The 14117-nt window shown below is 47.9% G+C and overlaps 2 protein-coding genes across 3 annotated transcripts; one reads left to right on the top strand and one right to left on the bottom strand.

The window, feature by feature from the left end:
• The first annotated feature begins 1701 nt into the window (after positions 1–1701).
• Positions 1702–9245, top strand: ncaph2 (non-SMC condensin II complex, subunit H2). The gene is made up of 20 exons (XM_078942123.1): positions 1702–1763; positions 1849–1910; positions 2428–2585; positions 2903–3004; positions 3075–3136; positions 3223–3301; positions 3407–3463; positions 5833–5912; positions 5983–6232; positions 6304–6375; positions 6613–6676; positions 6751–6852; positions 6952–6996; positions 7066–7136; positions 7210–7324; positions 7396–7470; positions 7699–7745; positions 8433–8534; positions 8594–8743; positions 8944–9245. Exons 3-20 carry the CDS (start codon positions 2478–2480, stop codon positions 9070–9072), a joined length of 1710 nt encoding a protein of 569 aa, XP_078798249.1. The 5' UTR covers positions 1702–1763; positions 1849–1910; positions 2428–2477; the 3' UTR covers positions 9073–9245.
• An 8-nt stretch (positions 9246–9253) lies between these two features.
• sco2 (synthesis of cytochrome C oxidase 2) lies at positions 9254–11429 on the bottom strand. 2 transcript variants are annotated; one of them, XM_078942124.1, is made up of 2 exons: positions 11313–11429; positions 9254–10236 (listed from the first exon to the last, which is right to left on the bottom strand). In XM_078942124.1, exon 2 carries the CDS (start codon positions 10130–10132, stop codon positions 9341–9343), a length of 792 nt encoding a protein of 263 aa, XP_078798250.1. In that variant the 5' UTR covers positions 10133–10236; positions 11313–11429; the 3' UTR covers positions 9254–9340. The 2 variants fall into 2 exon arrangements, with proteins under 2 accessions (XP_078798250.1, XP_004084078.1); XM_004084030.5 differs by lacking the exon at positions 11313–11429 and adding an exon at positions 10779–10933.
• Positions 11430–14117: the final 2688 nt, after the last annotated feature.

The raw sequence follows: 14117 nt of genomic DNA, 5'->3' as shown, positions 1-14117 counted from the left end.
TGTCTCCTCTAGTGATAGAACTCATTGGTTCCAACTACCCCTGGCTCCAGCCTGCAGAACTGCACAACATAGTGGAATGCTGAAACGCTGAGGAATGTGAACACGCTGTGGAATGTTAACCCCGCCCACGCTGAGCCCGTCTTCTTTGGTTTCACAAGTTTCCATGTGCAATATTGCCACCTACCAGTTTTTAAGGAGTTTTTCCTTACCGTGAAGGGGGGGTCTAAGGGCAGGAATATCAGTTTAGATTAATCTGTTTTGTTAAGGTTTAGTATTAATCCTAATGCATTCTTTGTGTTCATGATCCCTTTTTCATTGTATGTTTACCTTACAATTACCGGTATGAAGCCCATTGAGACGTCTGTAATTCGAATTGGCGCTAAATAAAAAAACATTTTTTAATTGAATTAGAGAAATTATACAGTGATTGCTGTCTTCTCATGCCTTTTACAAGTTTCCATGTGCATGTATTAGGGAGTTAATAAATTTTGTCTGGCCTCACGGACTCAAAAAAATAACTCATTGGATGAACTCAATTTAATTGTGGGCAGGATTTCCATCCAATAAATATGAGTAACCCCACCTCAAAGAAAATTCTTCCATGTAACGAAATATAATTGAGTTAATCGAACTTAATTTTATCAAGAAAGGCAAAGGAAAAAAACATGCATCAGCAATCAGAAGCCAGCCTCGAACTCAGAACCTCTGGATGTTAAACCCACTAACTAATCCACTGAGCTAACACTTTTGTGATGTTTTCAAGCCGCCTGTAAAAATAAATAGATTTATTATTTACATAAATGAGGCTCGTCGTGTTTCGTCTTATTGGGAGAAGCCGAGTTGAAACGATTTCATGGCACAGTTTCGTTTTTTTACGTGGAAAAAACGAACGAAAGTTTTCACTTTTGAAAAGTCAAAGGATTTGAAGGACCAAAAGTCAAACCAGGCATTAGACGAAGGAGTTGAACATTTTAATAGTTGAATAGTTAAAATAGGTGAAAAATTGTTGCCGTAAGACGGCAAAAAGAATAAATAAAGAGAAACAGGAAAACAGCATTCAACAGCATGCCCCTTACTTGAACTCAATTATTCTGGATTACTGGAGTTGTCGGGGAAATTATTAATACATTTTGTGTTAGGTCAATTAAATGTAGATAAATTCTTTTAAAATAAATATTTTTAAATAAAACAAACACAATTATATTGTGTTACATGAAAGAGGGGCTTGAATCATTTTTTTGAGTGATAAAAAAACATTGCACCATTCAAATTTTCTTCCCCTCTGTCCTCTTTCTTCCTCATTCAATTCACAATGACACAAAATGTGCTCCACTTATTCTTCCCCTTTCCTGCAATCACAACTGCACTGATGAAGGTGAATCAAATGCACGGGCTCAACGTGGGCGGGGTTAACATTCCACAGCGTGTTCACATTCCTCAGCGTTCCAGCATTCCACTACGTTGAGCCATTCTGCAGGCTGCAGACAATTCTGCAGGCTGCAGCCTGGGCTTACTCGGTGGTTCTGCTGGTTCTGACCTGATTGATGTAAACACGTCAACCCGTTTAACAACTGGAATCTGTCAACAGTTCAACTTTATTCACAGCTTCTGCTACAGGTTTATTTCACTGAATATTACAGGAAAAGGTCCGTTTGACTGCGTTTGAGCTGATCCGAAATCATTCCCGGTGCAGTACCGCCCCGCGGCCACAGGGGCAGCAGACACCAAACAAGAGCGACGAATAAGAACTTCCGGCCGCGCGGGTAATTTGAGTGGAAACAGGCGCGAGCGTTAAGTCCGGTCAATTCCTTTGCTTAACCTTCCCTGTGGGCGCGTGCGTCTCCACAGGTGTTTTGGTGACGGACGTCTGACTGCTTTCCCGCTCTGCTGGAGAACTGCCCTCTTTGCAGGTAGACTTTCCACTTTTCATTCCCGGAGTTTAGAAGGTCGACAGTGACGTGAGGACACCGACCGACAGTCAGTGCAGACTAGAGAACAGAGTTGTTAGTGTTCAGGTGTTTTCATGAGACGTTCGGGGTTTTTTATGAGACGTTCGGGTGTTTCTCTGAGACGTTCAGTTGTTTTCGTGAGACGTTCGGGTGTTTCTCTGAGACGTTCAGGCGTTTTCGTGCGACGTTCAGGCGTTTTCGTGCGACGTTCAGGCGTTTCTCTGAGATGTTCAGGCGTTTCTCTGAGATGTTCAGGCGTTTTCGTGAGACGTTCAGGCGTTTTCGTGCGACGTTCAGGCGTTTTCGTGCGACGTTCAGGCGTTTCTCTGAGATGTTCAGGCGTTTTCGTGAGACGTTCAGACACACACTGGAGTCTTTGGTCGCCTCCACTCTTCTGGGTCCAGAATGGAGGTTCTGGGTTGGTGGTTTATCCGTGGCCCAAACGCCCTTCAGTGTTTGTCCCGGTTCCCTCCTGCAGATCCGACCCGTTCTTTGAGTTCTCCAGAGTCTGGAGGGGGCGGAGTCATCATGGAGTCCACAGAGAGCCGCTTTGCTCACCTGCTGCAGCCCATCAGAGAACTGACCAAGAACTGGGATGTGGACGTGGCGTCCCAGCTTAACGACTACCTGGACGAGGTAAGACGGAGACGAGCGCCACCTGTTTGGGGGGGGCTCAGAAGAACCCCAGCTTCTCTGACGTAAACTGAAGCTGACCAAGAACCAGGTAGCCACACCTGCTGGAGCTTTATTCAGAATCACCTGGACTCCCAGCAGCTGAGTTAGATGAACCTGAAACAGATTTAGATGACCTTCATCATGAAAACACTGGTTTCACTGAAGGAGGCGGAGTGCAGCTTGACTCTGATTGGCTGCTGTGATCATGTGATGCCCCCCTCCCCACAGTGGCTCCCCCTCTGTGAAGGTAACACGTTAACTTCCCTGTGTGTCTGCAGCTGGATGAGATGTGCATCACCTTCGACGGAGGAAAAACCCGACTGAACTTCGCTGAAGCTGCTTTGCTTATTCAGGGCTCGGCCTGCATCTACAGCAAGAAGGTGGGCGCAGTCATGTGACGGGTCATGTGACCCAAATGGACCACTGATGGAGCCTCTCTGACCATTGCAGGTGGAGCTGCTGCATCATCTGGTTTTTCAGACGCTGGAGTTCATCAGTGAAAAAAACAAGAAGTCAGTTCTGCTTAAGCAGTTTTGCCGCCATGTTGTCCAGGGCCTCACTGTTCTTCTGCCCGTGTCCACCGATGTCCACCTGACAGGCGGAGCCAGGAGGCGGAGACTGAGAAGAGCGGCGGAAGCAGAATGACGAGCAACAGGGACGATGATGGCCAGGATATGGTAAGAAAAGTCACTTCCTGTTTAATCCCTGTTTTGTTGATTGCCTACTCCTGGCAGCTGCTGCAAAGCATGTTGGGTAACATGAGATGTTTTTGTCTACATCAGTTCAGCCCTCTGGACCTGGATCAGTCACAGAACTGGCATCAGTCTGGTCTGAGTACGGTGAGGAAGCTTCCTATCCATGGGCGAGCTGGGGTTCAACTTCCTGTCTGGCAGGAAGCAGGTTTTTTTTTTCCTCAAATGAACTTTATTAACAAATATTGCACATTCAAAATATCAAACATTGACACTGTACAAAACTCAAAATGTTCACATTTGCCAGGAAAATGAACAAAAAGCCATAATAAAAACAGGCAGAAAACACTAAAACAGAAATAAAGTCTCAACAGTGACCATGTTTCCACTGTTCCAACAGCTATTGACACACAGAATCATTTCTTTAGGAAAATACGTTTTTTTTGTTAGCATATTTACACGTATGAATGGAATATTTGACCATAACTATAAGTAAGTTAACTATCTATGTTTTCTCTGCATTAAATCTCCCTCGTGTAAAATATCCAGAAATATGTTCATAGAATCATTTATAGTTTCACGGGGTTTGTTCTAAAATGAGTCAAATCTTTCCAAAATGTTGGAGTGAAAGAGCAAAACTGATGAGGCACAGTTTCTGGTGAGGAACGATAACATGAGCAGTTTATGTCCAGTTCTTTTTTAAATTCCAGGAAGAATATTCCAGATAGCATGATTAAACTTCCCTGACTTTAAGCCTGAACTCTGGCTGAAATCCACCCGAACTTGCTTACTCTGGGTATGTCGGTTCCAAAAGACCGGATATGAGTTAACGTAATCACGCTCCACTTGGTAACCCTGGGTTAATGCACGTGCACAGCAGGTACATAAAGACATTCTCAATGGATCGCCGCTTTCTGGAGTCACCATGGAAACACGTGGAAAAAAAGAAAGCGCTATACTTCAGTGAGACGGAGTCTGAGATTTTAATGACGCCGTATGAAGATTATACGTCCATCAAAAAAGTAACACGGCTGCATCATCAGCAAAAGAGAGTTTCTGCTTGGAGACAAAGAACAAAGTAAACGCACGAGTTTCTGATCTTATTTCCATTTTCTTTGTGACGCAGAAATATATATATATATATAACTTATCCAATTTTGCCAACTTAAATGAATTACTTCTATTGGTAACAAATAATTGAGTTAAAATTATTCAACGTAATTTCTTACGTCTATAAAACTCAATAATTGTTTATGCAACTCAAATTTACGTATTTATCTAACTAAATGTCATATTACTCCAATTCAATTAATATTTTTTCCATCTTAATTATATTTCTTGAACTCTCAAATGTCTAAGTTTGAGCCGGCAGATATTCTCATTTGTATAACAATAAAAAGGACGAAACAAAATGCACAAAGTGTATAAATTGATTAAATAATCAATAATCCTCTCCCTCCCTCTCACTCATGGTGCAGAGACGTAAGCAAAGTAGGACAAAATAACTCGACAAAACACAGTAAAACAGCTAAACAACTAAACACATTTGGTCACAAAGCCACACTTAAATCCAAATCCGTCCAGACAGGCAAAGGGAATGGTATCCCACAATCCTTTGCGGTGCCGATCTAACAGCACCTACTTAATTGAATTAATTTGAATGAAAGTAAAACAACTGTCTGAAAACTACGTTTTATTTTTAATCTAACTTAACAAAAAAAATGATTTATCTTAACTGAAGCAAATAATGAAGTTAGATCAAAGTATAAAGTTTCTCTTTCCAACATCCATATGTGGTCTTATCACTCTCTCATGGTGGAAAAAGTATTATCTGAGCTTCTTCATCCACTAAATCATCTTCAAATGGACACGCCATGCTGCTTCACCTCTCTGAAAACAAACTAACCTTCAACTAAACCTGCTCCAGACCAGGTTATGTTCAGAGCATGAGTTGCTATGGCAACTTGACCTACCCTGAAACATACCTCCATTTCTGGAACCGAAAGCTGAGGTTATCAACTTCCTTAGCCTCAAACTTACCGTGGGAGCTAGCAGAACCTGCTTCCTGGAATACCCCCCCCGGTGTCTTCAGAAAAGAGGCCGCGGCGTTACCTGTTAGGAGGTACACAGGTGTTACCTGTTAGGAGGTACACAGGTGTTACCTGTTAGGAGGTACACAGGTGTTACCTGTTGCGAGGTACACAGGTGTTACCTGTTGCGAGGTACACAGGTGTTACCTGTTGCGAGGTACACAGGTGTTGCCTGTTGGGAGGTACACAGGTGTTGCCTGTTGGGAGGTACACAGGTGTTGCCTGTTGGGAGGTACACAGGTGTTGCCTGTTGGGAGGTACACAGGTGTTGCCTGTTGGGAGGTACACAGGTGTTGCCTGTTGGGAGGTACACAGGTGTTGCCTGTTGGGAGGTACACAGGTGTTGCCTGTTGGGAGGTACACAGGTGTTGCCTGTTGGGAGGTACACAGGCCGTAAGCGTGTGATTGCTGTCATGTGACCCTCAGACCGTGGTCGTCACTCCTCTTCCTCCCGAGTCTCTGATTCCTCCAGAAAGCCAGGAGAAGCAGAAGCTGCCCCTCATCAGGTGGGTGGAGCGGCAGGTTCTGACCCGCCGGGCCGTGCGCTCTGCTCACAGCCGTCTCTTCGTGTGTCAGTGTGAAGGGGGAGGTGCTGTGCAGCCAGAGGGACTTTCGGATTAACCTGTTCTTCCCGGGGGAGGGGGGCGTGGTCTTACTGAGGCTGCGCTCTGCGCTGGAGCTGGACCTGCATCCCGCCAACTTCTTGCATCAGGATTCCTCTGTTGATGCCTCCATGGGTGCAGACGTGCCCCCTGAGGCAGGAGAAGACTGCCGTCCAGAAGACAGAAGTGACCAGGACCCAGAGCAGCATGTGGACCGGCACCAGGTCTCATCAGAACAGCACAGGTGCTCCACCTGGACGGTCCAGAACCTGAACTTGTTGTGGCTGTGTTGCAGGCTGGGAGCGGCGTCCGAGAGAAACGGCAGATCTTTGCTGAGGAAAGACCCCAGCAGGATGCCCCGCCTCCAGTAGGTCACCTGATTCCACAGACCACTTGTCTGTTCTTCATCCTGCAGATGTGCAGTCCCATCTCCTCTGCCTCGTTTCTGTCAGCCTTCAGGTGAAGGTGTCAGGTGCAGACCGGGCTGTAAGCCGGTCCTCCCGTTTTAGTCAGAGGCGTTTGTAGGACGTCTTTCTTCGTTCTCAGGACTTTCTGAAACGCTTCTCCACAAGTAAACGTCTACCTGAAGGTCTCTCTGTTCCAGGTGAACGTCTGGACGCTCCACGACCCCTACGCTGTCCTCGCCCACGACAAGCCCTTCAGGATGGGTCAGTCAAGGCCGTTCCTCAGCTGGGTGTCACTACACAAAGTTGTGTCCACTCACAGTTGTGTGTCTCCTTAGGGAGGTGCTACAGGGTTCCACACGGTCTGGATGAAGGAGGAAAGAGGAAGAGGAGGTGCCCTTGTCCTCTGCAGGACTTCAGGAGCTGGTTCAGAGGAACCTGTGAGAACTACTGCTCACACTGATGTTTCATGAAAGCCACATCATCATCCTCATGTGTGTGTGTGTGTGTGTGTGCGCGCGGGTGCTCGTGTGCTACAGCTGGTCCTATGGAGAACAAGCTAAAAGGTGGACCCACCTTCACAGGTACACAGCACATCAGGACTCTGGCAAACTGAGAGGCGGGTCTTTTCCTGACTCCACTTCCTGTTTCAGACCTGAACTACATCTACCTGAAGTCACTGAAGGACAAGATCCGGACCAGGAGGAGGCTCAATCGCAGAGTGGTGAGACCTGCCGCACTTTACAAGCCTTCAGTCTGGACCTGAACATGATGATGATTAGGATGACGTCCACCAGGGTCTGGTGATGTCAGAGGATGAGCTGAGGAGAACCTTGCTGCAGCCACAGGAGGTGGGGCTGCAGCAGGAGGGGGATGAGCCTGCAGACGCCTTCAGGGACGCTGACATGTTTGGTAAAAAAGGTTTTGCATCTTTGTGAGACGCCAACGCTTGCAGTACCACGTCTGACCAGCAGTGTGTGCAGGAGAGCACGACCTCTCAGAGGAAGAGTCTCCTGAAGATCCTGCAGACTTTGCTGGAGGAGCTCAGCACATTGCAGGTAAAGTTGACCCGGTTTCAGGTGTCTGATGGTCCCGCCGTCCGGTTTTGACCGGACTGGTGAGGATTTGGGTTGGTAGAAAAACCTGAGGCACGGAGGGGTTGGGTAAATCTAGTTTTCAGGTTGAAATTTTGCATCAGAAGAAAACGGGGCGGGGCTAAGTCTGTCTCACCCCTGTATGTGTGCACGTGTGTGTGTGCACGTCTCAGCCTCTCCTTCTGTCTGCAGATCAGGCGGATGAGCTGTCCTACGAAGACCTGGTGAAGCTGCAGGTGGTGAGTCGGCTGCCGTTGACCGTTTTTATTGTCTGGGTCGGCCCGAGGGTCAAATGAATCTCTGGTGGATTAAACGTCAGATGAATGAAGGGCGTTGGCCATTTCATGGCTCCGCCCACCTCCACATTTAAAATGTGCAATTTGGTGGGGCCACGGTGTCTAATAATAATAAATAATTTATTTATCAATAATTCTTCTCTGCATTTGACCCATCCCCTGGGGGAGCTGTGAGCTGCAGCTCGGGAGGCAGTAGCATTAAGTTTTGCCCCACTGAGTGATGTTAATTGTAATGGTAATTGCCCCCAGTACCATTGTTGATTCCCCGCTGGGAGTCGAACCTTGGGTTCCTGCGTGGCAGCCTTCCACCTTACCAACCGAGCTACCCAGCCACTAGAAGAAACCGGTTCAACCCATCACTGATTGGTAATCACTACCTGCATCACCTATGAGGAAGCTGCTGCTCCATCAGTCCAACAGTCAAATTCTGGACCGGTTCTGATCCGTTTGTTCAGCTGGAAGAATCCCTGAAAGCCTGTTGACAGGCTGGACTGCATCAGGCACTGACCCCGTCCAGAACATCAGCAGATCCTCGGGTGTCCTGAAAACGTGTTCGGTTCTGTCCTGCTTGGTTCTGTGTTCTGTCCCGTTTGGTTCCATGACGGCTGCTGTTGGTGTGTTCTGGATCAGGAGCAGCTGGTGGCCCACAGTCGAGGTTACATTCAGGAGTCGGCTCTGTCCCGCAGAGTCAAGGACTGGGAGGACCATATTGGACCAGAGCTGCTGCTGCAGGTGAGAAACTGACCCGCCGAGGTCCGGCTCAGAACCACAGTGGACTCTGTTTTTTCCAGGAGCAGCGTCCTCCCTTCAGCATCCGCGAGTACGGAGACCGCATCACGGGCGCGCTGAGCGGCGTGGGATGCTGCCGGACGTTCTCCTCCCTCGTTCAGGGTCAGGACAACTTGGAGGTCTGCAAGTTCCTGCTGGCTTCACTGCAGCTGGTAAATCTGATGCTCCACTTTACTAGCATGTACAAACCAGATCTCCTGGAGGTTCAGGTCAGCTTAGAACCCACGAGTCAGCGTGGGGGGTCTCAGGTCTGCAGCCAAGAACCTGCCGGTTCCCATGAAGCAGGATCTTCATCAGACGAAACTTTAGCGGTGACGTTCTCCGTGTTTGATGGTCCACCTCTGCCCCCCAGGCCAACGATTATACGGTGGAGATCCAGAGTTCTGCAGGTCTGGAGGAGAGCCTGGACACCATGAGTCTGACCCTGCTCAGCACCCACAGAGCCACGGACCGCTTCCAGAACCTGCAGGCGTCCAGCTGATCCTGACTGAGTGGTGTGAGGACCTGGACGACCACCGGACCGCCCCAGCAGCTCCGCCTGCACTGTTTTGTTTGTAGTGTAACCTGACCGTCTAATAAACCGTAGAGACCTGAGGAACCACGAAGGCAGGACTGGTTCCTGTCTGAGGACCAGAACTTTGGCTCACAAATGAACACACCGCTTCCGAAAACTCTTTATTTATGACAGCTCTTATCCCGCCCACATGATCCGACTCCTCCCCCAGCAGCTTGGGGTCCGGCGTGGCCGCTCAGAGCCTCTGGTAGCTCCTCATGTGGTTCCTGACGCTGTCGGCGATCTGCTCGCTGCTCTTCATGCGGTTGTAGTAGTCCAGGAAGAGTCCATCGGGGCTCAGCAGGTAGATCAGGATGCTGTGGTCCACGATGTAGTCTCCGTCCTGGTCTTTGGGCCCGGGGCTGGCGTACACCCGGTAGTCCCGCCCCGCGTGCTTCACCTCCTCCGGGGTACCGGTCAAGCCGATCAGCCGCGGGTGAAAGTCCTTGACGTAGCGGGCCAAGGCCGGCACGCCGTCCCTCTCCGGGTCCACGGTGATGAAGAGGGGCTGGACAGGGGGCAGCGAGGCGTCCTGGTCCAGAACTGCCACCGCAGCGCTCAGCTTGTCCAGCTCGTCGGGGCAGATGTCTGGGCAGTGCGTGAACCCAAAATACAGCAGCACCCAGCTGCCCAGGAAGTCCTGCTTGGTCCGCCGCCGGCCCGTGTGGTCGACCAGGCTGAAGGTGCCCTGGCCCAGAGCCACCTTCCGGAGCTGCTCGGTCCGCTGCTGCCACCGCCGCTGCTGCTTCTCCCAGTACACGTACGCCCACGCCCCAAGCAGCCCGCCGCCAAACAGCAGCGACACCAGCAGCCGGGTCCGCAGCTTCACTGTGACACCAGAGTTCAGCGGGTCAGAACCCTGAGACTGGGACCGGCTCTGACACAGCTGAGAGGGGCTGGTCCGCAGGGAAGCCACGCCCACTGAACGTCCACTCGTCCTCTGATAGTGCAGCAGGACTCTAACGCACATCCCCCGCATCGCCAACATGGCCGCCCTGGTGACCGCACTCCACAGGGGGTGAGACGTTCAGGGGCGGAGCCTGTGTACGCCACAGCAGGCGAAGGCCGCAGAGGTCCGCTGCATAGACCGACCTGAAAGAGGAGAGGAAATGATGAAGACAGGTGGACAGGTGCAGCACCATCGTTCACATGGTTGTTACTGCTGCCATCACATGGGAACCATTTGGGTCATTCTGATGGGAGGAGCCAGCTGTTTACGTCGGTGCAGTTCTGTGATTGGACCAGAATGAACCGCCTGGAATTTCTACAGGTGAGACCAGAACCAGGCGCGTTTGTTCTGTGATCATTATAGGCTGTTAATGTCACTATTGATGACGATTGTCAGCCTGTCATTGGCTCTATCAATCCCTCCAGACCGCCAGGGCGAAGCTCCGCCTCCTGCGGTCAGGAATAGAACCGCAGTGACACACGTGACTCGTTCTGCCGCTTCAAAGCCCAGAGTTGAACTGAACGTCATCTGATCACATCGATCGACTGATCTATGGATCCGGAACCGAGCCGCGATGTGTTCACTGTGACCTCCCTGGACCAACGTGGCGGATCTGCTGACGTAACGCCGCGGGGGTCATCGGCGTCCCTCACATGTGGCTACAGTTCTGAACACCTTAACGAACCTGTGCGTCTGGACCCGAACCGAACACGATGCTGCTTCACGAGCTCTGTCTTCTGACGTGCATGCGTCACGTTAATCTGATCAAACGATACCGGCGAATTCACGCCACCGAATGGCAAAAACCCAACAGCGCTGATGTCATCAAAACGCGACTCTTTAAATAAACTTTATTTAAAATCATCTTCCGTACAGGACAAAGAGCTGGGCTTTAAAATGACAGTGGGCGTTTACGCTGTTATTTCTGTGTCCGTTTATAATCACCATCCAGTATAATATCAATAATACTCAGCTTTTTACTAAAGCTCCTTCTGAACCCTCTTGATTCCGACCCAAAAAGGACCAAGGCAGAAATTAACTGAGAAGTTTAAAATAGGAATTTTACATTCAATAGTAAACATGAATGAGCTGTTTTTGTTAATAAAAATGCAAGTTTTAGCAAAATTCACAATTTTTCTTCCCACGGCATATCCCTCCAGGGTCTCCACAGCCAATCAGCTTCCTCCGTCCGTCTCCTGCATCCTCTACCAGCAGCTACCTTCAAGTCTTCCTTCTCTGCATCCGGAATCCCCCTCTCTTCCTCTAGACTCAGCATCCTTCAGTCTCTCCTCTGGACATGTCCCAACCATCTCAGTCTGACTGGATCTCCAGAACCTCTAACATGTTTTGTCCCTCTGATATCCTCATTCCTGATAATAATAAAAATAATAATTAAAGCTGCAAGCGGCGTTGTATGGCCTGCAGACGCAACCCGCCTTCCACGCCCTTCTCTACACACCACCGCCGCCCTCGCCGGGCACCTTTTATCAAGGCCAGTCAGAACTGCTTATGCTAACTATGCTAATTTGGTCAAATGTGCTAGCATGTTGATCAGCATCATCAACTGACTCAGAAAAACACATTGCTTAAGATGCTAATTATGCTAACTATGCTAGCTATGCTAATGTGGCTAAAAGTGCTAGCATAGAGATCAGCATCAACTAACTCAGAAAAACACATTGCTCCATTGGTGAGAGCTATATGTCATAAGTTGATTTAAAAAAACATTTTTGTCAAATTGGTGGCTTTTCTGTTGATTTTATCTCCATAGCAACCATTTTATGTATTGGTCGCCTCAGGAGGACGAACTTAACGTCAGTTTCAGACGAATCGGCAAAAGTAAACTTTTTGTTGCCCTTAGCAACAGTGGTTTTATGCTAACCACGCCCACATTCCTTATATGTCCATGTCCATTGTTATTCCTTATGTTCAGTTCCTGACAAGGATGCATGCATTCAATTTTCACTGTATTCAAATTAAAGGCATGGGAGTTATAACAGTGCGCCACTTTGCTAGCTCGCCATGCGCACGCCGTTCAAAATCTACAACTTCTAATTCCAAAATTTTGTCTGCATCACCTTGCTATGGATGCTTTAGAAGTTACGAGACAATGGCAAAAAATCCCTAGGACGAGTTTTCGTTTGTATGTGGCGCTAAAGGAGCTTTTTTTTTAAAATGCAGGATGGCGGCCTTTTCCTAAGGTCAAAGGTCAACGACACTTCTGTGGTGTTTGTAGACTGGAGCTGGCAGCAAGTGTGCGAGAAAATCGTTCAAACAAAAGTGTTGTTTTCCCATATCTTGGGAAAACACAAAAATTGCCAATTCTCAGAGTTCGCCACAAAATGGCCGCCAAGCCGTAGGTCATATGGCCATCCCATAATGATTTCAAAACTTCTTTGGGATATCCCCAACACGTGTGTTTTGGTTTCGTTGTTTTTGTTTGTAAGAAGTCCTGCAACAATGGATTTTCATTAAAGTTTGAGCTTTTAAGGCTGACTGTTTCTCTTCTTTAACAACAACAAATGACGTATCTATATATTATGTATAAATATAATATATTTACATATATGTATAAATATATATATATAGTCCCTGACAAAAGGCTTGTCCATTTTGTAGAAACAAAAGCGTTTAACCTCACTGTTAATGAATCCATTGGTTTTAGAAATGTCTCATATGAAAGCTAAAACCCTCCCAAATTATGTTCAATATACTAAATTAAAATTGCTTCACTGAAGAAAGATTGATCATTTAATGAACACAGAAAAGTCACATTTTGGCAAGACAAAAGTCTTGTCGCCTTGTCATATGATGCACCCAATCCTAGATTACAGCCTCACCTGTGATCAATTACTGATCAATCAATTAGTGGGTGTGTCTAAAAAGAACCCCAGCACACCAGGCCTTCACATCAACTGCAACTTGACCTCTGACATCATGCCTAAGGTTCACCCTGAGACCAAAGCGTTGATTATCAAGAGGCTGAAGACCAGATCCACTGCTGAGGTGGCCGACACCTTCAATGTGTCTCAGCGTCAAGAACAAAGAAGAAGAAAAAGATTTGAAGAGACTGGAGATGTTTTTGACAAGCCCAGGTCCGGCAGACCCCGCAAGACAACTGCTGGGGAGGGCCAGCCCCTTTTCCACTGCAGCAGAGCTCCACCAGGCCTGGTCACCTCAAGTCCCCGTGTTAACCAGAACAGTTTGTAGAATTCTGTCTCAAAAAGGCCTCCATGGTCCAATCAGTGCCCAGAAACCAGCACCAAACAAAAGGCAATTGAACAAACGTGTGGCATTTGCCAAGGCCCACAGCCTGCTAAAAGGATGGACGCTGGAAAAGTGGCAGACGGTGGATTTCTCAGATGAGTCTTCAGCTGAATTACATCACAGGAGACCAACTGGAGCCCGCATGGACCCTAGATTCACCCAGAAAACAGTTCAGTTTGGTGGCGGAAAAATCATGGTCTGGGGTTCCATCCAGTAGGGGGGGAGCGAAACATTTGCAGGGGGGAAGGCAATATCAATAGCCTAAAATATCAAGAAGTATTAGCTACCTCCTACATTCCCAACCAGAAAAGGGGTCAAATTCTGCAGCAGGATGGGGCTCCATGGCATACTTCCATCTCTACATCAAAGTTCCTCAAGGTGCTCCAGGACCGGCCAGCCCAGTCACCAGACATGAACATCATTGAGCATGTCTGGGGTAGAATGAAAGAGGAAGCATGGGAGACCAAACCAAAGAGTCTTGATGAACTCTGGGAGGCATGGAAGACTGCTTTCTTTGCTATTCCTGATGATAATCATTGTCAAACCGTATGGATGCTGTCCTTCAAGCTCATGGAAGTCATACCAGATATTAAATATGGATCTCACAGTAGCACTACTTCATTCACTGATGTTATGCAACATGTTTTGGTTTTTGAAATAAATTATTTGTTAAATTCTCACATTACTGTCTCTAGACGACAAAACTTTTTGTCTTGCCAAAATGTGACCTTTCTGTGTTCATTAAATGATCAATCTG

This window comes from Oryzias latipes, chromosome 23 (assembly GCF_053564925.1).
Source record: "Oryzias latipes strain Hd-rR chromosome 23, Olatipes_Hd-rR_3.1".
Classification (NCBI taxonomy): domain Eukaryota; kingdom Metazoa; phylum Chordata; class Actinopteri; order Beloniformes; family Adrianichthyidae; genus Oryzias; species Oryzias latipes.
This window is presented reverse-complemented; position numbering and strand designations above follow the sequence as displayed.

Excerpts from the sequence above, each read along its gene's own strand:
- ncaph2 (XM_078942123.1), top strand. The coding sequence starts at position 2,478 with ATGGAGTCCACAGAGAGCCGCTTTGCTCACCTGCTGCAGCCCATCAGA. Across the intron at positions 6,853-6,951 it reads GAGCTGGTTCAGAGGAACCT|CTGGTCCTATGGAGAACAAG; the intron begins GTGAGAACTACT and ends CGTGTGCTACAG. Across the intron at positions 7,746-8,432 it reads ACCTGGTGAAGCTGCAGGTG|GAGCAGCTGGTGGCCCACAG; the intron begins GTGAGTCGGCTG and ends GTTCTGGATCAG.
- sco2 (XM_078942124.1), bottom strand. The coding sequence starts at position 10,132 with ATGTTGGCGATGCGGGGGATGTGCGTTAGAGTCCTGCTGCACTATCAG.